The sequence below is a fragment of the Typha latifolia genome, chromosome 8 (assembly GCF_019914945.1).
Source record: "Typha latifolia isolate L0001 chromosome 8, TyphaL0001v2, whole genome shotgun sequence".
Taxonomy (NCBI): domain Eukaryota; kingdom Viridiplantae; phylum Streptophyta; class Magnoliopsida; order Poales; family Typhaceae; genus Typha; species Typha latifolia.
Window position 1 is genome coordinate 12,650,757 of NC_133093.1, and position 26,464 is coordinate 12,677,220.

At 38.2% G+C, this 26,464-nt stretch overlaps 3 protein-coding genes across 5 annotated transcripts; all 3 read right to left on the minus strand.

Annotated features, from left to right (window-relative positions):
* Positions 1–188: 188 nt before the first annotated feature.
* Positions 189–13,780, minus strand: LOC140793382 (regulator of nonsense transcripts 1 homolog). Its single transcript, XM_073144832.1, has 29 exons — positions 13,074–13,780; positions 12,070–12,321; positions 11,823–11,993; positions 11,613–11,663; positions 11,439–11,531; positions 11,215–11,310; positions 11,015–11,065; positions 10,795–10,913; positions 10,072–10,180; positions 8,833–8,955; positions 8,680–8,751; positions 7,945–8,016; positions 7,779–7,845; positions 7,083–7,225; positions 6,931–7,002; positions 6,724–6,852; positions 6,468–6,623; positions 6,250–6,363; positions 6,071–6,169; positions 5,919–5,996; positions 4,743–4,877; positions 3,775–3,849; positions 3,536–3,638; positions 2,726–3,102; positions 2,586–2,648; positions 2,425–2,496; positions 1,293–1,424; positions 1,062–1,181; positions 189–966 (listed from the first exon to the last, which is right to left on the minus strand). The coding sequence occupies exons 1-29, from the start codon at positions 13,596–13,598 to the stop codon at positions 841–843; spliced, it is 3,795 nt and encodes a 1,264-aa protein (XP_073000933.1). The 5' UTR covers positions 13,599–13,780; the 3' UTR covers positions 189–840.
* A 694-nt stretch (positions 13,781–14,474) lies between these two features.
* Positions 14,475–20,861, minus strand: LOC140794242 (uncharacterized). Of its 3 annotated transcripts, XM_073146182.1 has the most exons (9): positions 20,640–20,847; positions 19,744–19,881; positions 18,964–19,565; positions 18,277–18,354; positions 17,360–17,458; positions 17,083–17,275; positions 16,541–16,965; positions 15,759–16,010; positions 14,475–14,837 (listed from the first exon to the last, which is right to left on the minus strand). In XM_073146182.1, the coding sequence occupies exons 3-8, from the start codon at positions 19,534–19,536 to the stop codon at positions 15,792–15,794; spliced, it is 1,587 nt and encodes a 528-aa protein (XP_073002283.1). In that variant the 5' UTR covers positions 19,537–19,565; positions 19,744–19,881; positions 20,640–20,847; the 3' UTR covers positions 14,475–14,837; positions 15,759–15,791. The 3 variants fall into 3 exon arrangements, with proteins under 3 accessions (XP_073002283.1, XP_073002282.1, XP_073002285.1); XM_073146181.1 differs by lacking the exon at positions 19,744–19,881 and having other exon boundaries at positions 20,640–20,861; XM_073146184.1 differs by lacking the exon at positions 19,744–19,881 and having other exon boundaries at positions 14,475–14,840; positions 20,640–20,861.
* Positions 20,862–23,097: 2,236 nt separating this feature from the next.
* LOC140793916 (putative invertase inhibitor) lies at positions 23,098–23,866 on the minus strand. The gene has a single exon (XM_073145688.1). The coding sequence runs from the start codon at positions 23,747–23,749 to the stop codon at positions 23,207–23,209; it is 543 nt and encodes a 180-aa protein (XP_073001789.1). The 5' UTR covers positions 23,750–23,866; the 3' UTR covers positions 23,098–23,206.
* Positions 23,867–26,464: the final 2,598 nt, after the last annotated feature.

Here is a 26,464-nt window from a genome sequence, read left to right on the forward strand (position 1 = left end):
AGATTTTTTGACATGTACACAAGTAACTACACAACAAGATAGCCATGTAACAATCACCTCTTTTGCCTCATCAGAAGCTCAGATCACAATTTCGACGCCCAACGACTTCCCTGTAGTTCATATTTCCAGTAAAACCATAATATATTATGCATAACCCTTCAACCAATAATACATAGGAACTATCGATATAAGTAAAAAGAAAGCCACAACTTAGACTACTCATAGGATAAATATGCCAGTGGAAGTAAACTCCCAAACATCAAACAATCTTAGGATGCTGGCCTGCAAAAGCTGCATCCATTATTTCAAACAGCAGCACCCTTATAACTTGCATATGTTCTATACACGACTCTATTCAAGGCAATTGATCAAACAAGTTTGACCCATCATTGAGCTGCAACAATTGGAAGGGTTGACCACTTCTCACCACTAATAGTACAAACCCAATCAGTAAACACTTTTTGGTGATACTATGCAGGTGGATGGCGACTCAGCTTGGATCCTATCATCCTGCTATAATTCATAGTATTTCATTGAGCCTTTCCCACCGCCTGCTAAGTGCAAAGAGAATAGGTGTAACCCTTCGTATCCAACCGTATATGCTCCTTGACGACCAACTCCATTGAGATCAAAGCCCCTAGTTTGTCATGAAGTGCAATAGCCATTGCTATCTTGAATTTCCAAGCTCACTATCCGAATCGTATAACTAGTGTGCGCTAACATGCCTGCAGGATGCCAATTACTGCCAACTCGCAATTCCCTCAGCACAAGTGCAGAAACGCACAACCAAGTTGTTGCACGAAAAGGATGTACCACAGTATTTCAAAATGAACTGCCTCTTCAGCCATTGTAGTGAAGCTTCTGGGATGGTGAGCCATGACTTTGCTGTGGTGGGGGATGAAGAGCTTGAGGTTGAGTGTTGTAATGAGCAAAAGACTGAGAATAAATAGTATTGTTCATCAGGCCCTGTAATAGCTTTAACATTAGGACATTGATATTTTATGCAAAAGCTTACAAGAAAAATACAACAAGAGGGAGAGAGAGAGAGAAGTACAGAATACCTGAGAGTGAAGAGAACCAGGTGGGCCCATGCTAAAATGTCTCTGAGAAGACTCATCTTGTGAAGGGTCATTGAATCCAGCTTGTGTGAAGAGACCTTGTGATCCATGAGCCATATAATCCTGGATGAAACATTAGAAAGTACTCAGTCCAGAACAGAAATGGGGAAATAAATGTTTATTAATAAATGCCAAACATCGAGAAGGAAAACTGTAGTTGTTCAGATAATAAACCTGAGATATGAAATCATTCCCAGAGCCCAAATGCGAATATCCTGGCTGAGTATTTTGGTTCAAGTAATTTCCCGGGAATCCAGCTTGAGGTCCTTGAGTGGCATAATCAACACCATACCCACTCTGAGAAGCCTGTTAGGAGGAGCAATTATATAGAATTCAACTAACAGAGCCACCACAAAGGCCTTACAGATAATAAATGAAAGAGAAACAGATGATCCATATATCCTTACAACAACTTTTAGCTGGAAGACCAAAACATGCAAATACAGCCTTCCATACAGATAGATAATGCAGAGTGACAAACATATAAAAAGTCGCCCAAATTATAATCTCTAATTTCTGAAGAAATACCAACTTGAATTTCATCACAATCAACTAAAGTTAGGCCTTTTCAAATATACATAGAGGTCACACAAAATAGCACAATTCAAATGGGAAGGCAAAGCAGATAATTTTCACAGATAAATGATATAATAAATACTAGTTACATGGGTAAGGAAATAAGGAAGAGAGACTAATCAACTCCCTAAACAACAAGTAGCTTCAGGATAACAGATGAGGAATACAAGTCATATTCAGATATGGGTCACATAATGCTTGAATGATGATAATTCATTTTAGTGAACAACTAGAATTGGAAGAATATATAAAGGGCTATAATTAGCTGGAAGGTTAAATATACAGAATTTTGCAGAATGCAACTTTAGTCTAGTTAAGCACAGAACTGAAAATAATTATAAACGCCTCAAACCTAAATAATATGCTATTCTTCCTTTTTAATTTCTTAATTATAGCCAACTAGAGTTAGCAAAAATAAAGAATAAATGTTCAGGTGAGTTTACAACATGCCACCAGCCTGGCTGATAAAGAATTTTCACCTGCCTTCAAAGAGTACATGGCCAATGACTGCTTAGAAAGTTTGATAAAAATAGGAAACCGAGGATAAATGATTGAACGACTCCAAAGAGTCAGCCACCGTCTTTCATAGTTTAATTTAATCGCAACCGTCAACTAATCCAAGTTATAGCAGAATAGAAAGTGAAATCTAGATCAAAAGTGTAATGGGAGCAGAGCAAACAAGAAAAAGAAAACCCGCATTCATTAAATTTCCATGACTTGAATTGCATACCTGTGTAGAAAAATCTCCAATGTTATATGCAACATGAGATCCCTGGCTCTTAAAGTCATCTCCCAAAAAGTCCTAACAAGTCAAGGAACAGATCATGTCAACATACAAACAAGAGGATAATTAGGTAGAGATGAACTACATGTCAGGTATGGCCAGGATACCTGAGACATGCCACCAATAGAAAATCCTTCACGGAATGGTTGGCTGAGATCTTGAACTGGAACCTACAGAAAAGACCAAAATCAGAAGGCATTCAATATTAACGGTCGAGAATGTTGATACAACATAAGCAGAAGCAGACCTGTGTCATCAATCCAGATTCTGATAATGGGCCCCCAACAGAAGGCTGACTGTTCGGACTTTCCAAGGGAGGAAAGTTAAAGGGTGATCCAGTGCCACCCATAGCTTGTTGGTAGTTCTGCTGATGATTAAGGTGACCGCCAATAGGACCACCAGCACTACCACGGCCAGCCCCAAAAGCTCTATTTCCACGTTGCGGGACCTGTGGAACAGCTCCAATAGGACCACGCACAGCTCCACGAGTTGGAATAGCATACGGTTGAGAATGAGGAGCTCCAGGAAATGGAGGAAGAGGAACCCTAGGTAGGGGATACCCTACTGGGTGCATGCCAGGCTTATGAGCGCCATTTGGTGGACCAAATTGCATGTAAGAGTTACCTGGTTTACATAACAAAAAGGGTGTTGACGAGTTACTGGCATTCACAAGTATAATGCAATATATAAAGGACATCAAGCTGATGATAGATTCATGAGTTCAATGTTGATATATTATAAAGAGCAACCCAGCAACCCAGTGCACAAGGTTCCTGCCTATGCAGGGCTGGTGTGTAGAGAATATTGTCTTATCCTCGTACTTGAAAAGGTTTTTTCTAATGCTTGAACTCATGACTTCTTGGGTACAAGGGTATTAAGCCCTACTATCACACAAAGTGACACCCTCAAGGTTGATATGATATTGTTCAAATTTCCAAGCTGATGATATCTAGATAAATAGAAACACCAACTACTAATATATTATCAAAACATCTGTAAATAATTCTTATAATATTCCTACAATAACAGTTATCTATTTCGATATCTTTTCCTCCACCTCTCTTATCAGCATGCAAGCCTGGCGAACTAACAGCCCCAAAATTGTCTGTGTGCATATTCCCTTGACCACCACCCAAGAATAGCCTATGTTCATTATAAACCTGTCCACCAAACAAATGACAAAAATAAGATATATTAATGCTAGTATGATAAATGCTGATAATTGGCATTTTATTAAGTTATAAATAATTATAATGCTAGGAACTAAAACAGAAGAAGAAACTTTACAAATCACACCTTTTTTGGCTTTTGAAATTGTACCATACTCTGCTTCAAGTTGTTCAGTGGTCCTTCCACAAGGCACTCATGCTCCTAGACATAAAATCATCAAAAGAGTCAGCTGTGGACAACCCACAATGAAATACTGTACTAATGTTCATAGCAGTCCTCCTTTGCTACCTATCTGATGCATATTTCCCCAGCCAATCTCATTTATATATTGAGTGGTCTAGTAGGAAACTGTGGAAAAACCTGAGAACTGCATTATCTGCTATATTAAAATATATGGATACTATCGGCGCCAGCTTACTGTAATAGACACCTTATAGTTCCCCATCATGAAATAAGACATGGGGAACAGATCTAACTTTTATAAGAAAGATAGAAAAAATTCACAACCCAGATCTAAGTTCTAAAAGCATCAACATTAAGCAACAGATTACATAGGTAAGGCACGTCCTTGCGAGTTTGCATTATGCAGTTCAAACATTTGAAACACATAAAAAGTATAAAAAAAAAACTAGCGCAATACTTATAAAATCAATTGACATAGCGTACAAAAAATCTAGGTTTACAAGGCGACATATATATGTAATACAACTTCTAACTGTAAAATCAACAAAACAATATCTACTGATTACCTCTCTATTGAGTTGCTCAGTTGGAGGAAGGGTAAGGTTTCCTTAGATAATCAATTTGGAACCCATGTGACATCCATGCAACATCTCATAGGAGTTCCTTTGCATAATTTATCAGAAATCTTTATGTCTATCTGATCTATGCAAGAGGCATATGACAACACCTACTGAAGGCTTGCCACTTATACACTGACTAGGCATGTAACTTTCAAAAATAATTACCAAATTCTCGCATGCTACAGCTTTCTAAACTATATCACAACAGTAGTAAAAGATAAGAAAACTAATACATCAGATAAGGTAAAGACCTCGAGGAAAGACTTCTGTTATATTGTATGAAACAGGTACCTTGTAGTGTGTCAACAAGCTATTCCAAAGAGGTTGTTTGCTTAGGACTTTAGGATTCCCTAGGATGACTATGCCATATCTAGCTCTTGTTAGCGCAACATTCAGCCTACGTGGATCATTGAGAAATCCAATACCCTGAAAATAGGATCCGAAGATGAGCACCAGGATGTTATATAAGGAAGATAGCAGCTTAACATGGTAAGATCTCCAAGAAGAAATACTAAAATTAGCATGCATGGTTTAAATAATGTGCATTAAGTGTATGTGAATCATCATATGCAGTCATCATCATGATTCAAGCATTTCCAAACTGCATGCGAGAGGACAATTCAAAGTTGAGAACACTCATAAAAGCATTGAGTGATGTACATGAATGTTGCTAAACAATGTCAGTCATCTACATTCAGTTGCCAAAATCCTGATTGAAGCAGATGCAAGAGTAACTTCCCGTAAAATACATATAGCCAGTTGGTATTTAGACCATCCATCACAAGCATTACAGTCATGATTCATGCAATGAAGACACAAAATCATATAGTGCAGATAATGACTTGGAAGAAATAAGCTAGTTATGTCAGCTTGAATGGAACATCTTCACAAATTGTTTTAAGATCATATACCCTTTGATACTTTTAACACCTCCATCAGAGGGGCTTCACAACTTGCTTTTGTCTAACAGAGATTATCTTCTTTTTCCAAAGAGGATCATAGCTTAAAGCTAAAGTGAGTTAAACTTCAAAAAATAATTTTCTTCAGACCATCAAAATTAGGAGAAGACAATCAAACCTAGATTGAAAAGTCAATTCTCAAAGTAAAAACTGATAAAGCAAAAAATCGTCACACTTAATCTGAAACAATTTCTTTCCAGCTTGGAGATTCATATTTCAGTGACTCTAGAATACCATGCCAAAATACACAAATCATGTCATTACAATGAGATTATTCTGTTACAATGATGAACAGAAAATTGCAATTTCAAATAACCCATTTGGGTAACATTTTCCTACTCATTAAATTTACAAAAGATTTAGAACTTTCTATCCCTGGTATGCATGTATACACACACACACACACACACACACACAAATATGAGCAATGAAAAGATTCACCATGAAAACTGTGGTAGAGGAAAATAAGAAATAGCATTCAATGATTATTGAGAAGGGAAAACAAAACCTGATGTTCATTGCTCCTAACGCAAGACAAAATAATGTAATCTTTCTCCCTGCCCTGGAAGGAGTCAACACTTGCAACCTACAACAATCACTTGTTTATAAAAAATTCTTTAAGACAAAAGCAACTGATGCAAGCAAAGATTGAAGTCAAACCTCAATTTCCTTATAAAGCTGTTGCCGAAGAGCACCATTCCTCGACATATAATTCACAATGTATGCCCTCTGTCCTTCATATGGAGTGATAACTCCTATCTGCAAGATTCAGACAAATAGAACAATGATAATATATACTATATGATGTGCAGATATTTCAAACCATATAGGCAAACTACCTGACTAGGAACGACACCGCTTCTCAAAAACGTAGTGACAATTTTTTCAACATTTGCAGCTTCAGTTCTATTTAGGTAAGATGTTCCACTTGCACTTATCTCCTCTTGTCCCATCTAAAGAACAGAACACATCTCCAATCACAACTACAACGTATCTGGACCATCAAGAGTTCAAGAACTAAAATAACAAAACTGAAAATGATTAAAACGTTCATTACCTGGACATAAAAGAACATAGGACGGTTTGGAACTGGCCAAGGAAAATCAATTCCAGAAGATTGTCTTTCGTTAATTGTCACACCATTCTGCAGAGTACCTTCATAAAAGCTATTAGAAGGAAACTCTGAAAGGCAGGGATGCATTCGATATTGGACCTGCAATTTAGCCATGCTTACAAATTAAATCCAACTACATAAAAACTGCGACATGGAATGATCTACGGTTCTTCAAAATTAGAAAAAAAAAAGCCAGCACCTGCAGCCTGAATGGTTTAAGCCCAAGAAGCACAAGGCGCTCAAATAGAGACTGTGCTAAGCCAGCACGAGCAGCTTTTTTACACATTATGACAGGACCAAGCTGACAATGATCTCCAACAAGAACGGCCTGGTAAAAAAAAATAGAATCTTAAACAATCAAGTAAAATAGTCGACATAAATTGACTAAATACTGATCTCACATTACCTGCTTCACCCCCAGAACTAACGGGATAAGACACTCAGGCTCGGTTGCCTGGGTAGACTCATCGATGAGAACCTAAAGGCAAAATTAAAAGTTAGTACACATATATTGCTTGACATAGAACTCAACACTAAAGAACGTATGCATCAATTTACCTGGCGGAACCGGAAGTTAGCCAACCGAGGATCTCCAGCACCAACACAAGTGCAGCAAATTACATCAGCACTCTGTAAAATTTCTCTTTCAGTAGCCCGTTTTAATGCCTTGAACTTCTTTTCATCACTGCTTGACAATTCACCTAAAAGAATACATAGTTATTCCTCTATCCATATTTTACTAAACATTCAATGAGTCAAGTAGCTAAAAAAAACAATCCACAAGTAAAAAGTCATGAAGTAACAAAAGGTTTCAAGATATCAGATAAAAACAAAAGGGCAATGGCATATCCTAACAAGCTGACAAGACATGACAGAAAGGTGCCAGTGCTACTCTGAGAAACTGATAATGAATATTCTCTAGAAAAAGGAGACAGGACAGTTATGGACAGATTGATTTGTACAAAACATGCAGTGCTACATGCATTTCAACTAAAACTATGAAGAAGTGTAGAACAGTGGAAGAGATGAATGAGCAGACTGCATAAATTTTCCATTCAGTTCAAGATGCACCCAGATGCAAACTTTCAGTATATTTAAACGGCAAGACTGGAATAAACCACAGCCACCGAGTAATGACTATTGAATGATATTTGAATCAAGAACTTTGAGAGTGACAGCTACTGACAAAAAAAAAAGAAAACGGTAAAGTAATTGGACATCTAGGGGACTATTAGCAGAGAAAGAAAGGAAAACCTTGTTCATCTTTTAGCTGTTGTAGCTTATGTAATTCACTCTTTTCAGATGTATCAAGGTTTCGGACCTGCAATATAATTTGAAAAATTGTCCACAATATCAGCTGCCTTCCCGCAAAATTACATGATACTTGCCAGAAAAGGAAAAAAATGAAACCCAAGTATACCTGGTAGTGAAGCGTTAGATGTTCAACAGGAGACATGACAGCCTCTCTTGATTTGGCACAAAGCCTAACAACCTGAAAATTAAAAAGATGGAAGTTTCAAAATGTTGCAAGGCATCCTTTACTTCGAGAAGCTCTGACAGTGTAATTCTATGAATTACTTTGGGCATAAATTGCTTATACATCCAGGTTTGCCGTGCAAAACAATCATACCAAGAAATAAACAGTCATATCATCGTATTTACCTGTATTACTAACCAACTCTTATTGGCAGGTGCTAGCTCCAGACAAGAATATATGCCAAGAAAGGACATCATGAATAAATGCACACATACCAAGAAGGCTTACAATCATATGCATGAAGTGATGTATATAAGGCAAGAGAGACTATCTAATTCATATGCTAACAAATAACCATATAAACACCTAAACAGAATACAAGAATAACTATGCATATAATCTCCACTAGTGCATGTTGCGTTTTCTTTTTTTTCAGATGGTTTAAACCACTCGATATAAGGACATATTGTAGGTCTCCCCTAACAAGATAATAATTATGAATTAATAAAATAAAATGCTAGTTCCTAGATAACCAATCTAACAACATTATGTCAAGTCGCAAAATGTACAATTTGTTGATCATGTAAAATTAAGAAATAAATGCAGTAACAACTCATAGAGGAAAAAGTAAAACAAACAAGTGGAAGATTAATAAAAGATCAGTGTAGAAATTCTTACCTTTAACCCTGTTGAGCTTATCTTCTCAGCGAGCTGATCAACAGCAACATTGCTTGGGGCACATACTAGGACCTAGAAATAAAGAAATATAAATAATGTGGAACACAAATCAGTTCAGATTCTTGGCATTACAAGAGTACATGTAATTTTCACCTGTCCTTGACCCTGTTTAGCCATGTGGTATACAATTGAAGCAGATGTGACAGTTTTTCCTGTGCCGGGAGGGCCTTGTATAAGACTAATTGGTTTCTGAAGAACGCTCTTAACAGCAAAGACCTGCCCAACCAAATACACTTATCAGCATAGGCTTACTCATAATTAGGATATGAGAAACAAGAAATAACATAATAAGGAAGAAAACAGCACAAGAAAAAAAAAACTTGGAGCATATATATATTCTGGAAAAGAGCCAGATGGGAATTCTTATTATATAAGAAAATATGATCTACAGAATCAAGAGGATGTAGAGTAATATGTGGAAAAAGTAACAGTAGGAACTACTTTTGTGGTTCCAAATAGTATTTAATACGATATGCAATAACATATACTCATAAAAGGGAATCCTGCGTGATAATAGATGTAGCCAAATAAGAATATCAAGACAAAAAAGACTAACCATTCTAAAGAGTAGAGACTATATTTAGCTCACCTATAGCACACCAATAAAGTTCTACAGGTGCCTTGTCTTAATTGAAACCCATAGCAAATAATACTTCTCTTTCTTTAGCAGACATATTGGTTGGGCAACTAGGCCGGAGAAATTTTGTTCCTAGCATTGTTCTTCTTCATCCAAAAGCATAACCCTTATAATTCTCATTGCTAATGCAGATATAAGTAGACAGATCCTAACATGCTAAACACCTCTAGGCAGACTTCTCCCTTGCTATGGGAGTGGTATTTTCTATATTACCCAGATAAATCTGTAAAAGAATGTTACATTAACCCTGTAGTACTCCATGACAGACACATCCTTCTTTTATAAATTTGATGTGCCAGGCATGTATCCTTCTCTATGTCTATCAGTTTTATTCTTTCTTGAAATTATTACTAGATCCAGGAACTTTTATTTTTCCTTTTCTCAAGTATGAAGGAAAAATTCCCTTGATTGCGAATATGAAGGAATAATGAAGTCATAAGTCTTTCTGATGGCCTAGTACATCAAATTTTACTCAATGGAAGCATAGTATGAATACAAATTCACCTAGAAATCTACACTTTAACCTGCAGATAGAATAGCATCACAAAGAATTCTAGCCAATATAAGACAAATGTTGTATGCAAGAACACATCATACTTCAAATTTCCATGCATTCAGATCTTCAAAGAAGTTGAAAAGGCTTTTTAATATGCATTTCTTGTACTTGAAAAGGAAAAGGCTTAAAGTGGAAATACCTGAGATGCATTTAGTTCTGGAAGGCCAGGTGCACCAAAGCGACGAGGTAAAGTGTTACGTACTACTTGAAGTTCAACCTCATGGCCCAAAAGGTGATGATATATGTATCTATAGCAACACATGAAATAACGAAAATCAATATCAACTCTTATAGAATAAAAAAAGCTTCACAATAATTGGTTATAAAACTGGTGCACAGCTAAGGCATCATTTGCCAAAGAAATTCTCTCTCATACTGGGTTGATACATACCTTCCTGAATAGAACTAAAACAGCAAAACTTTTACCCCTAGAAAGTTATGCACTCATACAATTGATGATACATTAAGATTAGCAATGGCATACACAACAAGCAACTTAGCATGAGTCATGCTGAATTTGGCACAACAGCATGCCCCAAATATAGTCCCTCAGATGTAGTTACATTTACAAGCATGACATTGCATAACACAGTTCATGAGCACATGCCAGCTGTGCCAAACAGGCAAAGGAGACATCATAAACAAGAATAAGAAGCAACATATTTTATAGAATGAAAATAATATAAAGTGAATAAAAATGAAGTAATAAAAATAAACTAACTACTAAAATATATGACGCAACTCACCCACTGAAACAAAAATAAGAAGCAACATATTTTATTAAATGAAAATGATATGAAGTGAATAAAAAAAATGAAGTAATAGAAATAAACTAACTACTAAAATATATGACACAACTCACCCACTGACACTTGTTTCATCTACAGCAAAAGTTTTCATTGCCCCTTGCATTCGATCAAAACTGGTACTCTTCCAAACAAAATCTACACTAAAGCCATGGTTTACATCAACTGGAACTCCCTGATATTAGACAAGATACGATTAAAGCATATGCAAGCCAACCTTTAATGAAGGAATCCTATCAAAATCTAATGGAAGCAGTTGATAATCCAATGACATACCTGACTAGCTCGAAGTTCAAGTGCGACCTCCTCCTGAGCAGTAAGTTTAATCTGAAAAGCAAAATAATCTCATATCATTGATGTTCTGTTCACATGATATGAAGTGTTTGATCAAAACAACACAGCCAACTAAAATACTAGGCACATAGACTACAACTATCTCAAAGTTAATAAAGAATGTGTAGTAACAACAAGCATACCACATGCCCAACGGATTGCCATGCAGGATGAGCAGCATCACCTGAATATCTCAACCGCAGCTCATCGCCTGGTACAAGCCTCAGTTCATTATCTTCCTATTGTTTCAAAAATTTGTTCAAAAATCAGTTGTAGAAATGAAACATGAAAGAAACAATTGCTGCAATAGAAGTAGTGAGGTTGCTTCCTCACTACAATAGAGAAAAAAGGAAGAAAATTGCACAACCTTTGGAAAGACAAAATAGGCTATGCGCTTCTTGTTAAGACCAACATCCCATCGTAGTGTTACATTGTCCTTGCTTTGTGACTCTTTCATCACCTACAATATATACAAGTGGATAAAATTTACAATATCATGCATAACAGGATATTCCACTTAATCCAAAACACAGTGCTATACCTTATCATAATCAGCTTCAAGTTTTATGAGTGGTGCAAATACATTTTGATACTGCCAGAAAAGAAAACATATTATCATAATCATTCAAATAGACGCTGAAAACAACAATAACAAACTTATTGCGGAAGCAAATATCCACAACGAATGGATAAACTGCTGCAAATCAACTGTAAATACGAGGGCTGATGACTCGCATAGTGAATTTAAAACCTGATATGCATCTTCATATTTCAGAACCACTGGCTGAGGCTCGTCATCTACTCCAGGCTTCTCAAGGTCTTCAAGAGATGCATCAGGGTTTGTCTTCCAGAGTTCTTCCACCTTGTTAATTTGCTGAGCACTAATTTGCCGAGCTCTCAGCTGCTCCTGCTCTGAAGGTACCTGAAGAAAAAAGAAAGTTCGAACATGACAAAAAGCTACAATCCAAGAAAAGAAAGATAAGCTAAAATTAACTAACCTTGACAAGCCATGGCAGGAAGCACCTGTCATCAATGAGTGGACACCACTGGCTAAGATCCCAATTCATGTCCTTCAGTGCATTTACACTCAAACATGGCTCTCTGCAAAGAAGGACAACAACACTCTCTGTTTTTGCTGAGATGAATCCAAGAAGGAATACATTGCGGCAACCACAGTTATAGCACTCAAGGATTGTTTCTCCTAATGGGCTGTCTTTGTGTAGGCAAACTTCCTTATGTTTTGCTCTAACCTAAAGCAACAAGTACAAATAATTAGACAGAAAGTCAATAAATATATAGGAAGAAAATGACTAAGTATGAATCGCATGATCCAGTAGTAATTATAGAAAACAATAACAAAATATTAAAATAAGTTGAAATGAGAAGTCTGGACATAATTATTGATTTCTTAAGAGCGAAAAAAAAAGTGAAGCAGAACATGATATAAAGTAAAGTACCATGATATCATAAAGTAAGTGCATATAATTATGATGGTTTGAACATTAAAAGACCTGCATGCATATACTCAAAGAAAACATTGAAGGAAACAGAACCCCTCTATTTGGTCAACAAGAGGAGGATAGCATGTCTAAATAAGAAGACGCCACATATAAGCAGCTAGGATTTTAAAAAATTCAGTTTTCATGAAGAAAAGTATGCAAAAAAACAGCCTAGACAACTCGGAGAAATATAGTTCTGTTACTACAGTCAAAAGTCTCAATCTTTCAAAAGATTCTAAACTAACTCAACAAAATTCAAAGGTATATGGCATCCATAACATGTGAAGATTAGAAAACGACTAAATATATCAGAAATTGTACCTACCAAAGAACAATAAATACACCAACAAGGAGTCTTACATGCCATAAAAAAGAACAAAATAAATATTATTGGACAAAAAGGATAAAGAATGTGATAACTAAGAGACGAGAAAGGACGGAGATTAAGAGGAAAGACGAATTCTTCTAAAGGAAAAAAAGATAGTTCTTTTCTTATAACTTACCAGGTGATTTACGATATGAGACCCTGAGGTGTTCCCCCTTGAGTTGCAGAACCACTTCCGACACGACGGCATATTGCACCTCACTACGCACGCTGGGTTTGCCACCCCACAGTATCTGCAGGCGTGCTCGGTGAAATCCCCCTTTCCGAACTCGTAATTCTCGTCCTCCCCCGTCTCCTCGAAGCTGAGCCCGCTCATCCCCGCCGCTAGGGCATCAACGGAGGGCGCCTGGTTTCCAGCCCCTCCCCGGCCCTTGGAGGAGGACGCCGATCCCACGGAAGACGGCGACGCGGCTGCGCCGGCATCGGCAACATGGATCTCGGCCGAGGGAGAAGCCGGCACCGACTCCGGCGCTGGAGGAGGTGGCCACGGCGAGTTCCGCACCGGCTGGGGGAGCTCGCGGAACTCGGGGTAGTCGAAGTCGTCCCCCTGGGTGTTGAACTCGAGGAAGGTGTAGGCATCGCCGTTGGTGTCGGGCTGCGACGCCGTCTCGTAGAGGTTGTTTACGCCCCCTTGGGACTCCATGGCGTGGAGGATCTCCTCTCTCCTTCAGGGTGCGCGAGGGAGTAGGTAGGGTTAGGGTTAGGGTTTAGTCGTTGTTGAAGAGGAGAGGAAAGAAGGGAAGGTGGTTTCGAGAGCGAGAGAGAGAGAGAGAGAGAGAGAGAGAGGGGGGGTGAAGAGAGCGGAGGAGTTAATACTTCGGAATTAGGGGCGATTTAGGGATTTAAAAAGGAGTATAAGAACCGAATCAAGAAAAAGGAAACGGGAGAGGCGAAAAGACGATGTCGGTCTATGAGGCGTAGTTAACGGCGGTTAACTCCACCGAGGTCCAAGTATTGGTAAGATCTGATCCGTTGATATGAGGCAGCGCGAATCTAGACGTCATTGGGACGGTAATCGAATCATCAGATTGGTAGGTTATGTAGTAGCTAACCAGGGCCCAATTAATATATATTTGGGCCAACTGGTGAACTCTAGAGCCCACTACGACGCGATTGGTCAGAATCAATTTATCTATTTAGAAATTTTTCCTCCTCCCAGCACGACTTTTAAAGTACAGCAAATTTTTTTTCTGGAGCGTTGCAATATCTTATGTCAGTAGACAGAGATGATCTATTCGTACATTGTCCAATTTGTGAGGAAGCAACTACTCAAAATATAAAATAATAAAACTACTCTTGAAGCAAGCACAAAGCCAACTTTGTGCTTAGATACTGTACTCTTACTTCAAATTAAAAAATTAAAAAATAATAATAATTAGCTTCTTCTAGTAATTAACTTTGAAGTAAACATCTCCTTGTGTTTCCGGTGCTATTTATCCTTCTCTTTTTGAAAATTTCATCAAACTGCATCAATTATTACAATTCTTTCGACACAAAGAAAGACTGTCAAGATCTATAATTGAGTGCAAGTAATTTCTCGTGTCCAATTTGTAATCCAACAAATAGAGATTTATCTCCATTCAGGTACATACATTTGTTGAGCTCTGCCATTTCACAAAAATGAAAAAGATCTTAGATCCACAGATATCTCTCTTTTCTCAGCAGCTTGAGTTATTGCTGAAGAGAACCAAGTACATCAAAAATTGCATTAGAAACATAGCAAAATGATGAGTTGGGGGTATATAGTAACATCTCGTGTACACATTATTGGTGATGCATACAGCAATAGTAGAACAGTTGCTTAGGTCTTTGAAGAAGCTGAAGAGTACTCTGCTCACAGCAATCATGGTAGTTCATCAGTTGTCTGAGACTATTAAACGACCTGCTTTAGAAAAGTAGTTGAAGTCAATCATATGGGTGCAAATTTCTTCATACATCTAAGTTTAAGTTGAAGTTGGAGACTTGGGAGTCAATCCTAACAATTTGCCAAATATGAAATACTTATGTAAGACATCAGTAAATAATGCAAGCAATTCAACACAGTGTAATCATGCAGGATGTGCTTGAGAACACATAGAAGAAGCTTAAATCATCACTATAAGAGCAGTTTATGAAAATGAAAGCTTACCATATTCATAAGATGATTTAGAACTCTTTTACGACACAGATTTCTAGGGAATAAGAGGGTATCAGATAATTGTGCACACCAATTATGTGAGATGTGATGATCTTGCAATTTAAGTTGATAATACGCAACAGTTTGCTATAATAAGATCAAGCTTTCCCACTAGATCACATGTAAAACTCCATCTGACTATCGAAAGAGATATAAGGACCTCATATTTTGACTATTAAGAGGAATTGTCATCCGATCAAGCTATTTATGAACATAGATAGATTACAACTGACAATATTTCTTCTCACTTTGCTAATTAAGTGGTATAGGTGTGCAATGCAAAAGAAAACAATTATAAATTGACACACAACCACAAATATTAAGGGCAACAACATTTTAGAAACGTATACTTCTAAAGATAGATTCCACTTGACAATATTTTTTCCCGCTTTGCTTATTAAGTGGTATAGGCATGCAAACAATTATAATTTGATACAAGATAGCAATATCCATCTCCTATAGTAAGGGCAACAACATTTTAGACACATACAACAACTTAACTCTTAAATAAAAGCCCGTGGATCCTTGCAAAAACTATCCTCTTAATGTGGCTCTCAAGAGTACCAAAGGCATTAGGCACCAAGATGGCACAATCAGAATGAAATAGTAGTAATCATAGAAAGGTACCTCTTTGTCTCTGGATAGGAACAGATGAATGAGTTAATTGTAATGCTTAACCCAAACTGGTACTGAGAAGATCAAAGTCCCCATAGCAAATGAGAGAAGGAAGGTGGATGCTGCATATATGAAGGCCCTCCCACAATGTCCACTCTGCCTCATGGTATAAACTTCAGCAACGAAGGTAGAAACAGTGCTCAAGCAACCAAGAAAGCCCAACTGAATGCCACTCAAAATGATCCCACTTCTCTTTGTATTTACCTGCATATAGCGGACTGATATGTTTAAAAAAGTAATACTGAATTCACTTAGATGTATGTTATCTTGTCAGGGTTCAAAGAGTTGAAAATGAAAGCAGATTACACTCTTAATAAATAACCGCACAGTTCTATGAAAGAAAAGAAATCACACTCTGAACATCTTAGTAGCATTGATTTATATCCAAAAGACACTTGGGAAGTTGGTGGAAATTAAGCAATACTTTACTTTTGCTAATCAACTGGATAGAAGAAAAACTGATTTGACTATAACTATTCAGATGTTTCACTTTATATGTAAATAGAAAAGGAGAATAATAATTACATAGAAAAAAATCGCGGCAAAGGAAAACAACCAAAGTATCATAATATCTGACTCAACAGTATGATAACTCAGTAATACTTCAAAAGAAAAACTTTTGAAACTTCTGACTTAAAACTGTGTACATCTAAAAAGAGCTTATGGTTTTTCAAAGAGATCGACATAATAGAAAACAATCAACATCTTAGCTGATATCTTAAATGTTTATATACCGCTTTGCTTATCACAGCAAGTGTTGCCATAAGACATGCAGCAAGAACATTGGCACACAATGTCCCAAAAGGAAGCCATTTGAGCAATCTCCTTTTTCCCAGCCCTTCACCATTGAGCCTGGCCAAGTACCAGCGTGCCCACACACCTGGAGGTGCAACCAAGCAGCCTAACCACAGAACCGCACCATCACTACTTTTATGCAATTTTTTTATAGCCAATGCCCCACTGAGACACCATAATGAGACCAATATCAAAGACATAATTGTCAACACCACTGCATGTCGACCGCCACTGTCCACTCTCCAGTGTTCCAAATTGCATGTGCTTCTTCTTGGCCTTTTACCATACCATTTTAGATACCATTTCCTAAGTCCCTCAGCCGACTCAACACCGACTGCGATGGACTCATTGACAATAAACATTCCTACAGATAGAAGTGAGGGATGTCAGACTCTCCAAGTTAATCTACAACCAATTAACGCAAGGCACTTTTCTATATCTAAGTTGCATCAAATTCTGTTTAAGAAGAATGCTAGCTTACCCAAAACTATACCAGCGACTGCAAAGACCCAATGCCCCTTGGAAGACAAATCAAGCATTTTCTGATTCCATCCACTGAAAGTGGTGAGACTACCCATGTACCCCGTCGTCAATCCAACTACTAAATGATCAGATATATGGCGTATATCTGCCTTGAGCACGATCCCTAACCATCCCATGAAGAAAGAACCTAGCTGAAATATAGCACTTCACACATTTTATATAATGACTATGAGAACATACGATTACTTTGCAAGGAAGGATTGAGTGAAACGTACTATATTAGAAGGAAGATCAAGGTACAATGGGCTGTGGTCTGATGTGAGGGCAAGAAGGTTTGGTCCAAAGAGCTTCTGTAGTAAGTACCTCGTAAATACCTGGAAACAAGACAAAGTTATTACTATTTTGTCATTGAGCCTACTTCGCCGCTCACAACCGACCTCGTCGTCCCCCGCATGCCCAAGCTCGATGATGAAGGCGTCGCTTGCACCCGATATAGGTGCGAGTTGGGCGTTGAGCTCGAGCATGTCGGGAACAATGAGGTCGATGGCAAGTGATGACGATGAGGTTAACGGCAAACTCGATGGCAAGCAACAAAAGATAAAGACGGGTTGTTCCCTCCTTTTTTTCTTCTTCCTCTTTTGCGGCATAGAAGGCAAGTGCCACAGCATGACTATCCTTACTTTGATGCATGAACCAAAGTCTCCATATTATATTAGTCTATTAATTTTAACTTGTGTTAATGATGCAATGTCAAGATCAATTGCCAATTTGTAAGAGCAAACTCTAAATTTGGACCATTAATTTTCTACGGAAAATGCAGTTTTAACAATCAGTTCCAAGCTTGGATGAAAGAAAAGAGATGTGTTAACTTTTGTTAGTAAACAAATGAAAGAAGATCCTTACACAATAAACTGGATAGCTTGACTAGTGATAACTAATATAGTTGTCGGCTTTCTAACTTGGCTTCATTGTGCCCATTTCATTCGATGAACTGATTTTCCATTAATCATGGTTCCACAAAGTTCTTCTAAGCATATACATCAAATGAAAGGTTGCTATAAAATAATCATTATGCTAGTTTATCTTGGTGAAGACAATCGTCGTGCAAAATCCTCAAACCAGGATATTGCTTAACTGACACAAGTTCATCTGGAGTCTTAATGATTAATATAACGAAGTAACAGGTATTTACCCCAAGAAATCCAAAGACGGATAAGTGAATCAGGTAAGCACAATAATCCAGTCTTCGAGGCAGCTTGTACTGTTTCTCCTGCAAACAAACATTTAGTCAACATACAGGGTTGATAGCAGCAGTTTCAATGCAAGCAGCAGCAACCTCCGTGGTGCATTAAGAACATAATAGAAGAATGCCAAAGCCTGCATAGGGAGTGTAGGAAATGGAATGTACTAAATGTATTCAGAGAGGCAAATAGAGCGGCGGACTGGGCAGCCAACCGAGGGAAGGTGGCAGGGGCCACCGGTAGGTTGGATCTGGCTAGCCCGGTTCCCCCAGATCTTTGTACCATTTTGGGCTATGAAAACCCGGGTTAGCTAGCTAGCTCGGGTCTGGCCAGCTGAATGAAGCTCCTTAATTTCAAAAAAAAAAAAATCTCCCTCTACTTGTATCTGTAAAGATATCTAGAGTTCCATAATTCACAAGCAACCTAAAATTTTCAATAGAGTACGCACAAACAGTAGCATCAGTCATGAATACCGGGCTTGAGTATTCCTACATCATCATTTAGCATAATCTCTTCAAGCTTCTTCACTTTGGAAAATAATCAAAATATTGTTCCAATAATGCCAATCAAGCCTTACCTCTAGTCAGTCTGTGTACTAAATAACAAAGGAATTTAGTCTTTCAATAGAGCATACACACCTTGGTAGATGAACTCTGCACAAGCTGCACTGCGTCATTCTTAATCGTCCCCAAGATTGCCTCTGTTGGACGAGTAGACAAAGTGTCCTCTGCCAACGGGGAGATAGATGACAATGAGTTTGCTTCATGGAACTGCAGGCCATGTGATAGCATCAAAGCATCATCAGGAAGGGGACCAACTCTGTTCTCCAAACTTTTCGCACTATTTGCAAATTGATTTAGACTCTCGTTGTCATCAACCTCATCTTCATCCACTACTCGATCTCCGCTATCACCTATCTGTGCCATAACTGAACTATCGACATCCCCAAGAATCTGGTCTACATATTCATGCGAAAGCCTGATCGAACTTAGTATTTGATCGCCCATACTCCGGGAAAGACTTATCGAACCCCTGGAATTCCTCCTCCAAGAACGGCTGCTATTTGTTCTACCCAACGAATCGTGTCTTCTACCCTGCAATATACTACTAGTTCTTCCCATCGATGCGCTTCCCGTTAAGTTCCTTTGGCTAGCTGAATCCAAATTCAGATGGATAGAAGACTCAAGCCCTCTGTTCTTCTGTGGCTCCATGTCAATGAAGACTGAAGAGAACAATGGGACTGCAAGAACAACACAAAGAAATTTTTTAACGATCCATTTGAAGCTTGTAGCTATACATTCTAAACCAAGCAAAAATTTGTGGAAGGAGTGAGCTCAATGAAGGAATTAGACAATGACATGTGAGACTATAAATGCTTCCTTGCTATAAAGAATCACTAGGAAACAAGCTAAACCTACCAAAATTTTAACAACTCCATTGGAGTTTCTGGCCACACCTTCCAAACCACGCGAAATATTTGTGGAAGAAATGAGCTCGATGAACGCAATCCAACAACGACATGTGAGACTACAGCCGCTTCCTTGTTATAAAATTCACTAGGAAACAAGCACCACAATCGGAGTTTTTAGCCGCACAATCCAACCATGCCAAGATTGTGGAAGGAAAGGACTCAGAGTGCTCAGTGATGGAAATCAAACAGTGAGAGACTACAAAGATGCTTCTTTGATATAAAAAGAATCGCTAGGAAACAAGCCAAGGTTCAAAAAACGAACGCTGTGAGGACCCACTGGAACAAACAAATGCTGCGTGCTCTTTTCCCAATTGAGAGGAGACGATCAAATAACGCAAATATCGGAAGCAACTATAAGTAATTAAAAAGGTCGTCAATCTTCAGCTTGGGACGACGTTATCGAGTAAAATATCGAGCCTTTACGCACAAATTGTATTAAAATAGGAGAATAAATTAATACAGTCCTGTTCTTTGGTCAGAGCAACAACAGTAGTAGTTGTTGTTGACCTTGAAAGCCAAATTGTTTACGCATATCAATCAAAATTAATAGAAAGCTCCCCAATAAAATTTAAACATATAGTTACCGTAACAATTAGATATTGAAATGTAACTATGTAAGCAAGAAAAATAATAATAAACTAGAGTAATGTCGCACTCCTCTCCCTCCTCTTCTTGGCAAGGATATATTTCTCCGTCTTTAAGTCAAAAGGTTTTGAGAAAGGAGAAATTAATGACAAAAAGAAAAACTACAAAATGTTTGATCTTGGGACGATTAGACGAAAAATCCATGGCAAGAGAGAGAGATAGGAAGCGATGAAGGAGATGAATAGATGACATACGCACCCAGTAATAGACGAAGCCTTGACGGGGTGATCCGATCACCGCCGACAGTGGAGAGCACGACGACGAACTCTAGTAATCTCCTCTGGAGTAATTGACGGAGAAAAGGGGTGGGGAAACGACGACTCCCTTTGAACCAAGGAGGAGGTAGGAGGAGGAGGAGAGCTTTGGCCCGACCACGTATTCCGTATTCGGCCAGTCCACGAGATTATTTCGCGGTTGGTTGTAAAGTGCGTGGTCTGGTCGCTTTATTATATTGGACTTCAAACACGCTCTCCGGTCCCCTGTAGCGAAGGTTGCAGGAAGTCACTCCTTCTGTATGGCGGTGCTTGTGACAGTAGTTGGCACGGATCGCAATGGCATCGGGGTACGTGTCGCATTCTAATCGGACAAATCTGGAGTCATACAGTTGAAAGAGCCCATGACTCCATGAGAGAGAGAGAGAGAGAGAGTCACTAAGGTGGACCAGAAAATGAGAAAGGCATAACTTTTATACTTGTAATCTAAGATTCTAGTAATGTGGACTTGAGGAGGGCCAGCAGATAGATCGTTGACCTTTTATTATAGAAAGAAATTAATAAAAGAGACGATCTTTATCGCTGCATTTTAATTACTAACTTAAATGGCGAAATTATTCGCTAATAACCAAGCAGGATAATATTGGCCAATATTATAAATTAATTACTTATTTCTCTCATTAAAGAATACGGATATATTTCAGATCCAACGAAGCTTTTTAATAGCTTTAACCGGCCCAACACAATTTTAAAGAAGAAAAAAAAAACTCGGATTTGTGTACCATGTTATTAATGTAGAACAGGTGTCAGGGAGGGATTGGGGGAAATCGCGGATACACTTAACACTTTGCATACAGGTCCTAACAAAGATCCAAATATTTAAACACGATTTAATAAGATCTAAATATTAAACACAATATAATGAAAATTTTCAACCAAAAATTAAAAATCCTACCTGTGTTTCGATGGAGCGGAAGGCACGCAGAAAGAGTATAGGAAGAGAAAGGTTTGGTTTATAGATTGGATTCTATTGACCAAAAAATTAATAAAATAATCGTAGGGCTGCTTATTGGGCCCCAATAGTTTAAATCCCACTGCAGCCCGTAATATTTTTGGGCCACAAATTGGCCCAAGTATGAATTAGGCTAGATTTAAAGTTAATTTAATCTTGATCAGGCTTACCTCCTATCAAAAGGCTTAGCCCATTATAAAGCCCAGGCCCAAGAGTCCAAGATAATTATAAATTTGATTTCGTTTCATACGAGTTGGATTTATATGTATCCGACTTTATTTTGCAAATATATTTCAGATTCACATAAAAGTATAATATCATGTCTTATTATATTCTTACTTCAATATTTTCATTGTTTGTTTTTTTACTTAGGGTATAATAATATACTTCAATTAGGGTATAATCGAATTGGATTTGATCGAATATGCACAACGATTAGATTCATATCCAATTATTTTTATCAGATTTGCACTCAAAATATATTTTAAATCAAAAAGTAATCGTAATATTTATATCTAATTTATTTATTATCAGATTATGTCTAATTAGAAAATGATACAAGTTCCAATACTTAAACCGAATTTAAATTCATCACGAATAAAATAAAATAGCATAATAATCTTATTAATTATAGGGCAAAAATCATAGGTCTTTGCACTAAATTATGATAGAAAGTTGATCCAAATAAATAATTGAATACTTACTATAGAGGAAAAATATATGCATATAAACACCTTGCCGGCATCTTGCCATATTGGGCCCTGCTGCAATGCTAGTTACTGTCAAATAGGGCTTCATTAGGGGTCGAATGTGGTTAATTTGGTATCTTGATCGAAGTATATTCGAATGGTTTGGGCTGCCTCCGACCCTTTATTGAGAATGTTTTTAAGTCCTAAGCTCATGCGGCTAATTCTTCTTTGCAAGACAGTCTTAGTAGACCAAGAAATAGGCTTATTCTAGGAACGATGTCATACCCCTTCATTTTATTTTTTTACATAAGTATTAGTATGTTATATATTTGATACACGATTAGTTGTTGGTCAGCTACGAGCGAGGCTTGTATCCTATCTTTCATTATTTTATTAAGATGTTTTTTAAAAAAACTTATAAGAATATTGCTATTTAACACATGGGTTTGAGCCATCCTATTCTTATGATATTAATAATCAGGTTAAGTTAAGTTGAATTGGGCTAAAAGAAGAGGCTAAGCCAAATCAAGATCTAATTAATCCTGATGGTATGAGCCAGATGAGCAACCCAACGTGAGGGCCGAAACAAACACCTGCGCCTTGTTTAAAACAATTGGAAGCTACGTTCGAACTCCATTATTAGAACCTATCCTAATATTTTTCAAATACATCGAAAGATCAATTTTTTTTTGCCTATAATAGGCAGTAATTCGAGAAAAACAATAAAAAAAAGAGAGGAAATATGACATGTAAGATTAATCTCAGTTTATTACCAACCATTCAAATCTCCATAAGAAAAAAAAAAGATCCTGAAGCAGGAGCAAACTAGATGAGAGCTAATCATAGTCCAAGTCACGCCAAAGGACCTAGAATGACCTCAGAAAGCAAGACCAACTGCGAGTAATCACTGTTCTCCTTGACCAACGGCGGCGAATCCCCTGGTTTCGCCGCCGGGAGCGCATCTCGACAGAAAGTCCCCACGTTAATTGGAACACGATTCAACTCCTTGGCCGCATGAAACTCCTTGGCTTCGACGAGATCCGCCATTGACTTCAATGCCCCGATAGCCTGGGAGTAGATAAGAGAACAAGCCTGCAGCCCGGTTTTAATAGACGCCTCCGTCGCATTCTTCAGCAAGGTGTCGATCGTTGACTTGGTGCTCGTCGCGTTGACTAGGGAGAGGTCGACCGAGACGAGGGCCAGGCCAGGCCGGTCCGCCGACGGGCTTCGCGGGTCGGTTTGGAGACTCGTCAGGCAGAAGGTGTAATTGACGAAGTCGGCGACGCTGCGGCAAGTCTCTTCTACGGTTGCGGCGGTGAAGGACGAGTTCTGGAGGAAGAGGACGAGGAAAAGGAAGAAGAAAGCACTGCGAAGGAGGGAAGAAGAGAACTTCATGGCGGCCTCTTACTCTTCTTCTTCTTCTTCTCCTCTCTGGTTTTTATTCCTCGAATCTCGATTCGCTTGATATTTATATTATAATTGGCGTTGCTTTCGTGTCTCTTAAATCTAATTAAATCTAACTCCCATAAATGTTACACCAATAGAACGAAAGAAACGGCCGCGTGCGATTTATAACAAAATAAAAGCATTCTATATTTTGTTATTATTATTATTAGTATTTACCACCCTGTCGATTCTACGTACTATCTTAATCTTTTCATTTTTATACCTCTTACAACAATTAGTTAATGGTATTATTTTTATATATATAATGGTAATTGATAACTTTCGTTACATTTAATTAAATTCACTCACCAACAGTCGCCACCGAGTAATAAATGTCGCAATAACTGATCCGTTGATCCATATTCGCAACCATACACGTCATTAATTTTCCCACTTGCTGTTTCGCTTCGGGTATTTAATCACCGACACCTACCAGTCAAATCGATTTCTTTAAGTCCCGACCGTTCGATGGGGGTTCAATGGAACACTGCAAATAAAGAAGTTTTTTTTTAAAATTTTTAATTTCACATCGAATGCATTTAAAAGCTCGTGCCTTTTAAGTACGGATCCCCTTCACTCTGCTACCAACAAAGACAAAGGAAAAGAAAGCGAGAGAGAGAGATAACCATGAAGCTCTCCACCTTCTTCTCTCTCCTCGTCGTCCTCCTCCACTCCATCCAAACCTTCTCCTCCGCCGCCAGCACCATGGAAACCGTTTGCAACCTCGTCGGCGACTTCTACGTGACCCCCCAGTTCTGCGTCGAAACGCTCGGCGCCGACCCAGATAGTCGTACCGCCGACCTCCCGGGGCTCGGGATGATCGCGGTGAACGTGACCGTGAACAACGCCACCGCCGTCACCTCCAAGATCGAGTCTTTGTTGCAGATCGAGTTCTCCAACGACACCAGGAGGAGCCTGGAGACGTGCCGAGGGCTCTACTCCGACATGATCGCGTCGCTGAAGTACGCCACTGATGCGATCCGGGCGAAGCAGTACGATGCCGCCAATTCACTGGTCGATGCCTCGGAGGGCGTGGCGACAAGCTGCGACGCGCAGCCGGAGGTGCCATCGGTGTTGAGAAGAGACAACGAGAAGTTCGTGCGACTCGCCATTTTGGCGGAAGCGATTGTCGATCGTTTGTCTGGGCATTGAATGGGTTTTCCTTTTTAGTGGAATAAATCGGAAAAATTTGGTCGTATTGTTCTATTTCTTCTAACTTGATCTCGTTTTGGTTTGGAACATTACGACTGAGATTGCTTTTGAATAGATTCGCGTAATGCTTTACTTTGCCATAATTGATTTTAAATTTAGGAAGCATATCTGACATTATATCTTTTGAGATAATATATTTTACCTAATTTGTGGTTTTAGCAAAAAAAGGTACATTTTCCTATTAAAACAAATAATATAAGAGTTTATAAATTATAGGCAAAACTATGAGATCAGTTCTCCACTCTATTAAAATTGAAATAGATCAACCTTTTTAGTTAGAAGAGACTATAGTTTGATTACGAACTAAACTAAAATATAACTAAACTAAAATTAGAGATTGGTTAGTTAAATTTGAATTTTAAGCGGAAATTCAACGTTAATTTATCATTATTTTATTTCTTTATAACAAAAATATCCACAAATATTGTTAGGAAGATCGAAACGGGAACGCAAGAAAAGAAGAAAAATTTGCCGTTGCTGTGAAGCTGTCATGTTCCAAGTTAAGCAAGATAATAACCATCTTGACTATATCATTTGCAACTAAAATAGAATCAAATATACAATTAACGAAGTAGATTTGTTGTGATACATAGCAAAACAAGAATCCTAAGCAGAAACAACGAGAATTCTGGCTATATCTAGCATTTCTGTTTTGCTATAAATTCAAATTAAGCATAAGATAGAAGCAGGCAAGCCAACCCTCCAGTTTAACTACAAAAGAATGAGACCCTCTTTGTTCCTTCCCTTCCTTGTCCTCGCTCTCCTTCACCATAATTTACTGCTATCTGTGCTTGCCTCAGTTGAAGATGCTTGCAAAGAGCTGTGACAATCAAAAACCAAAATGTGGGGTATAATTTCTGTGTGACATCTCTCCAGGCCGATCCAAACAGTGCGTCAACTGACTCGAAAGGGTTAGCAATTATCGCTGCAAATCTCACAAAGGTCAATGCCACCATCACCGCAGCCAAGATCCAAAGCCTACTGAAGGAGCCATTAGATTCTGTTGCAAAGGCATTGTTGAACACGTGTATAAATATATATGAAAACATTATTGATCTTCTTTCGAGCTCAATTGACGCCCTTAGAGCTGGTTGTGTTGCTGATGCCAAGGAAAAGTTGATGTTAGCTGAGAATAAACCTGAGGATTGTGATGATCTGCTCTTTGAGTGTGGAAAGAACTCTCTATTGGCCAAGGAGGATGAGGATTGTCAAGGGCTGGTAACAATAACTCAGACGTTTGCCTCTATGTTGGCATAGTCTGGGGTAAAACAAGCACCACGATTAATCTCAGAAGATATTGCAAATGATGCTATCAATTTATGTACAAAAGTAGATTTCTTCACCATTACAAATTCTCTGTTCTAAGTTTGTATCATTTGCATCCTGTCTTTGAAATATTACTGGGATTTTGAAAGCATAATTCTGACAAAAGAAGGATCGAGTTGTTTAGCC

Coding starts and splice junctions, on each gene's coding strand:
- LOC140793382 (XM_073144832.1), bottom strand. CDS start 13,598: ATGGAGTCCCAAGGGGGCGTAAACAACCTCTACGAGACGGCGTCGCAG. Junction 11,994..12,069: donor TCCTGCCATGGCTTGTCAAG/GTTAGTTAATTT, acceptor TTTTTTCTTCAG/GTACCTTCAGAGCAGGAGCA. Junction 11,066..11,214: donor GGCAATCCGTTGGGCATGTG/GTATGCTTGTTG, acceptor TTTGCTTTTCAG/ATTAAACTTACTGCTCAGGA.
- LOC140794242 (XM_073146181.1), bottom strand. CDS start 19,536: ATGGAGCCACAGAAGAACAGAGGGCTTGAGTCTTCTATCCATCTGAAT. Junction 17,276..17,359: donor TTGATCTTCCTTCTAATATA/GTACGTTTCACT, acceptor GCTATATTTCAG/CTAGGTTCTTTCTTCATGGG. Junction 16,966..17,082: donor AGTCGCTGGTATAGTTTTGG/GTAAGCTAGCAT, acceptor TTCTATCTGTAG/GAATGTTTATTGTCAATGAG.
- LOC140793916 (XM_073145688.1), bottom strand. CDS start 23,749: ATGAAGTTCTCTTCTTCCCTCCTTCGCAGTGCTTTCTTCTTCCTTTTC.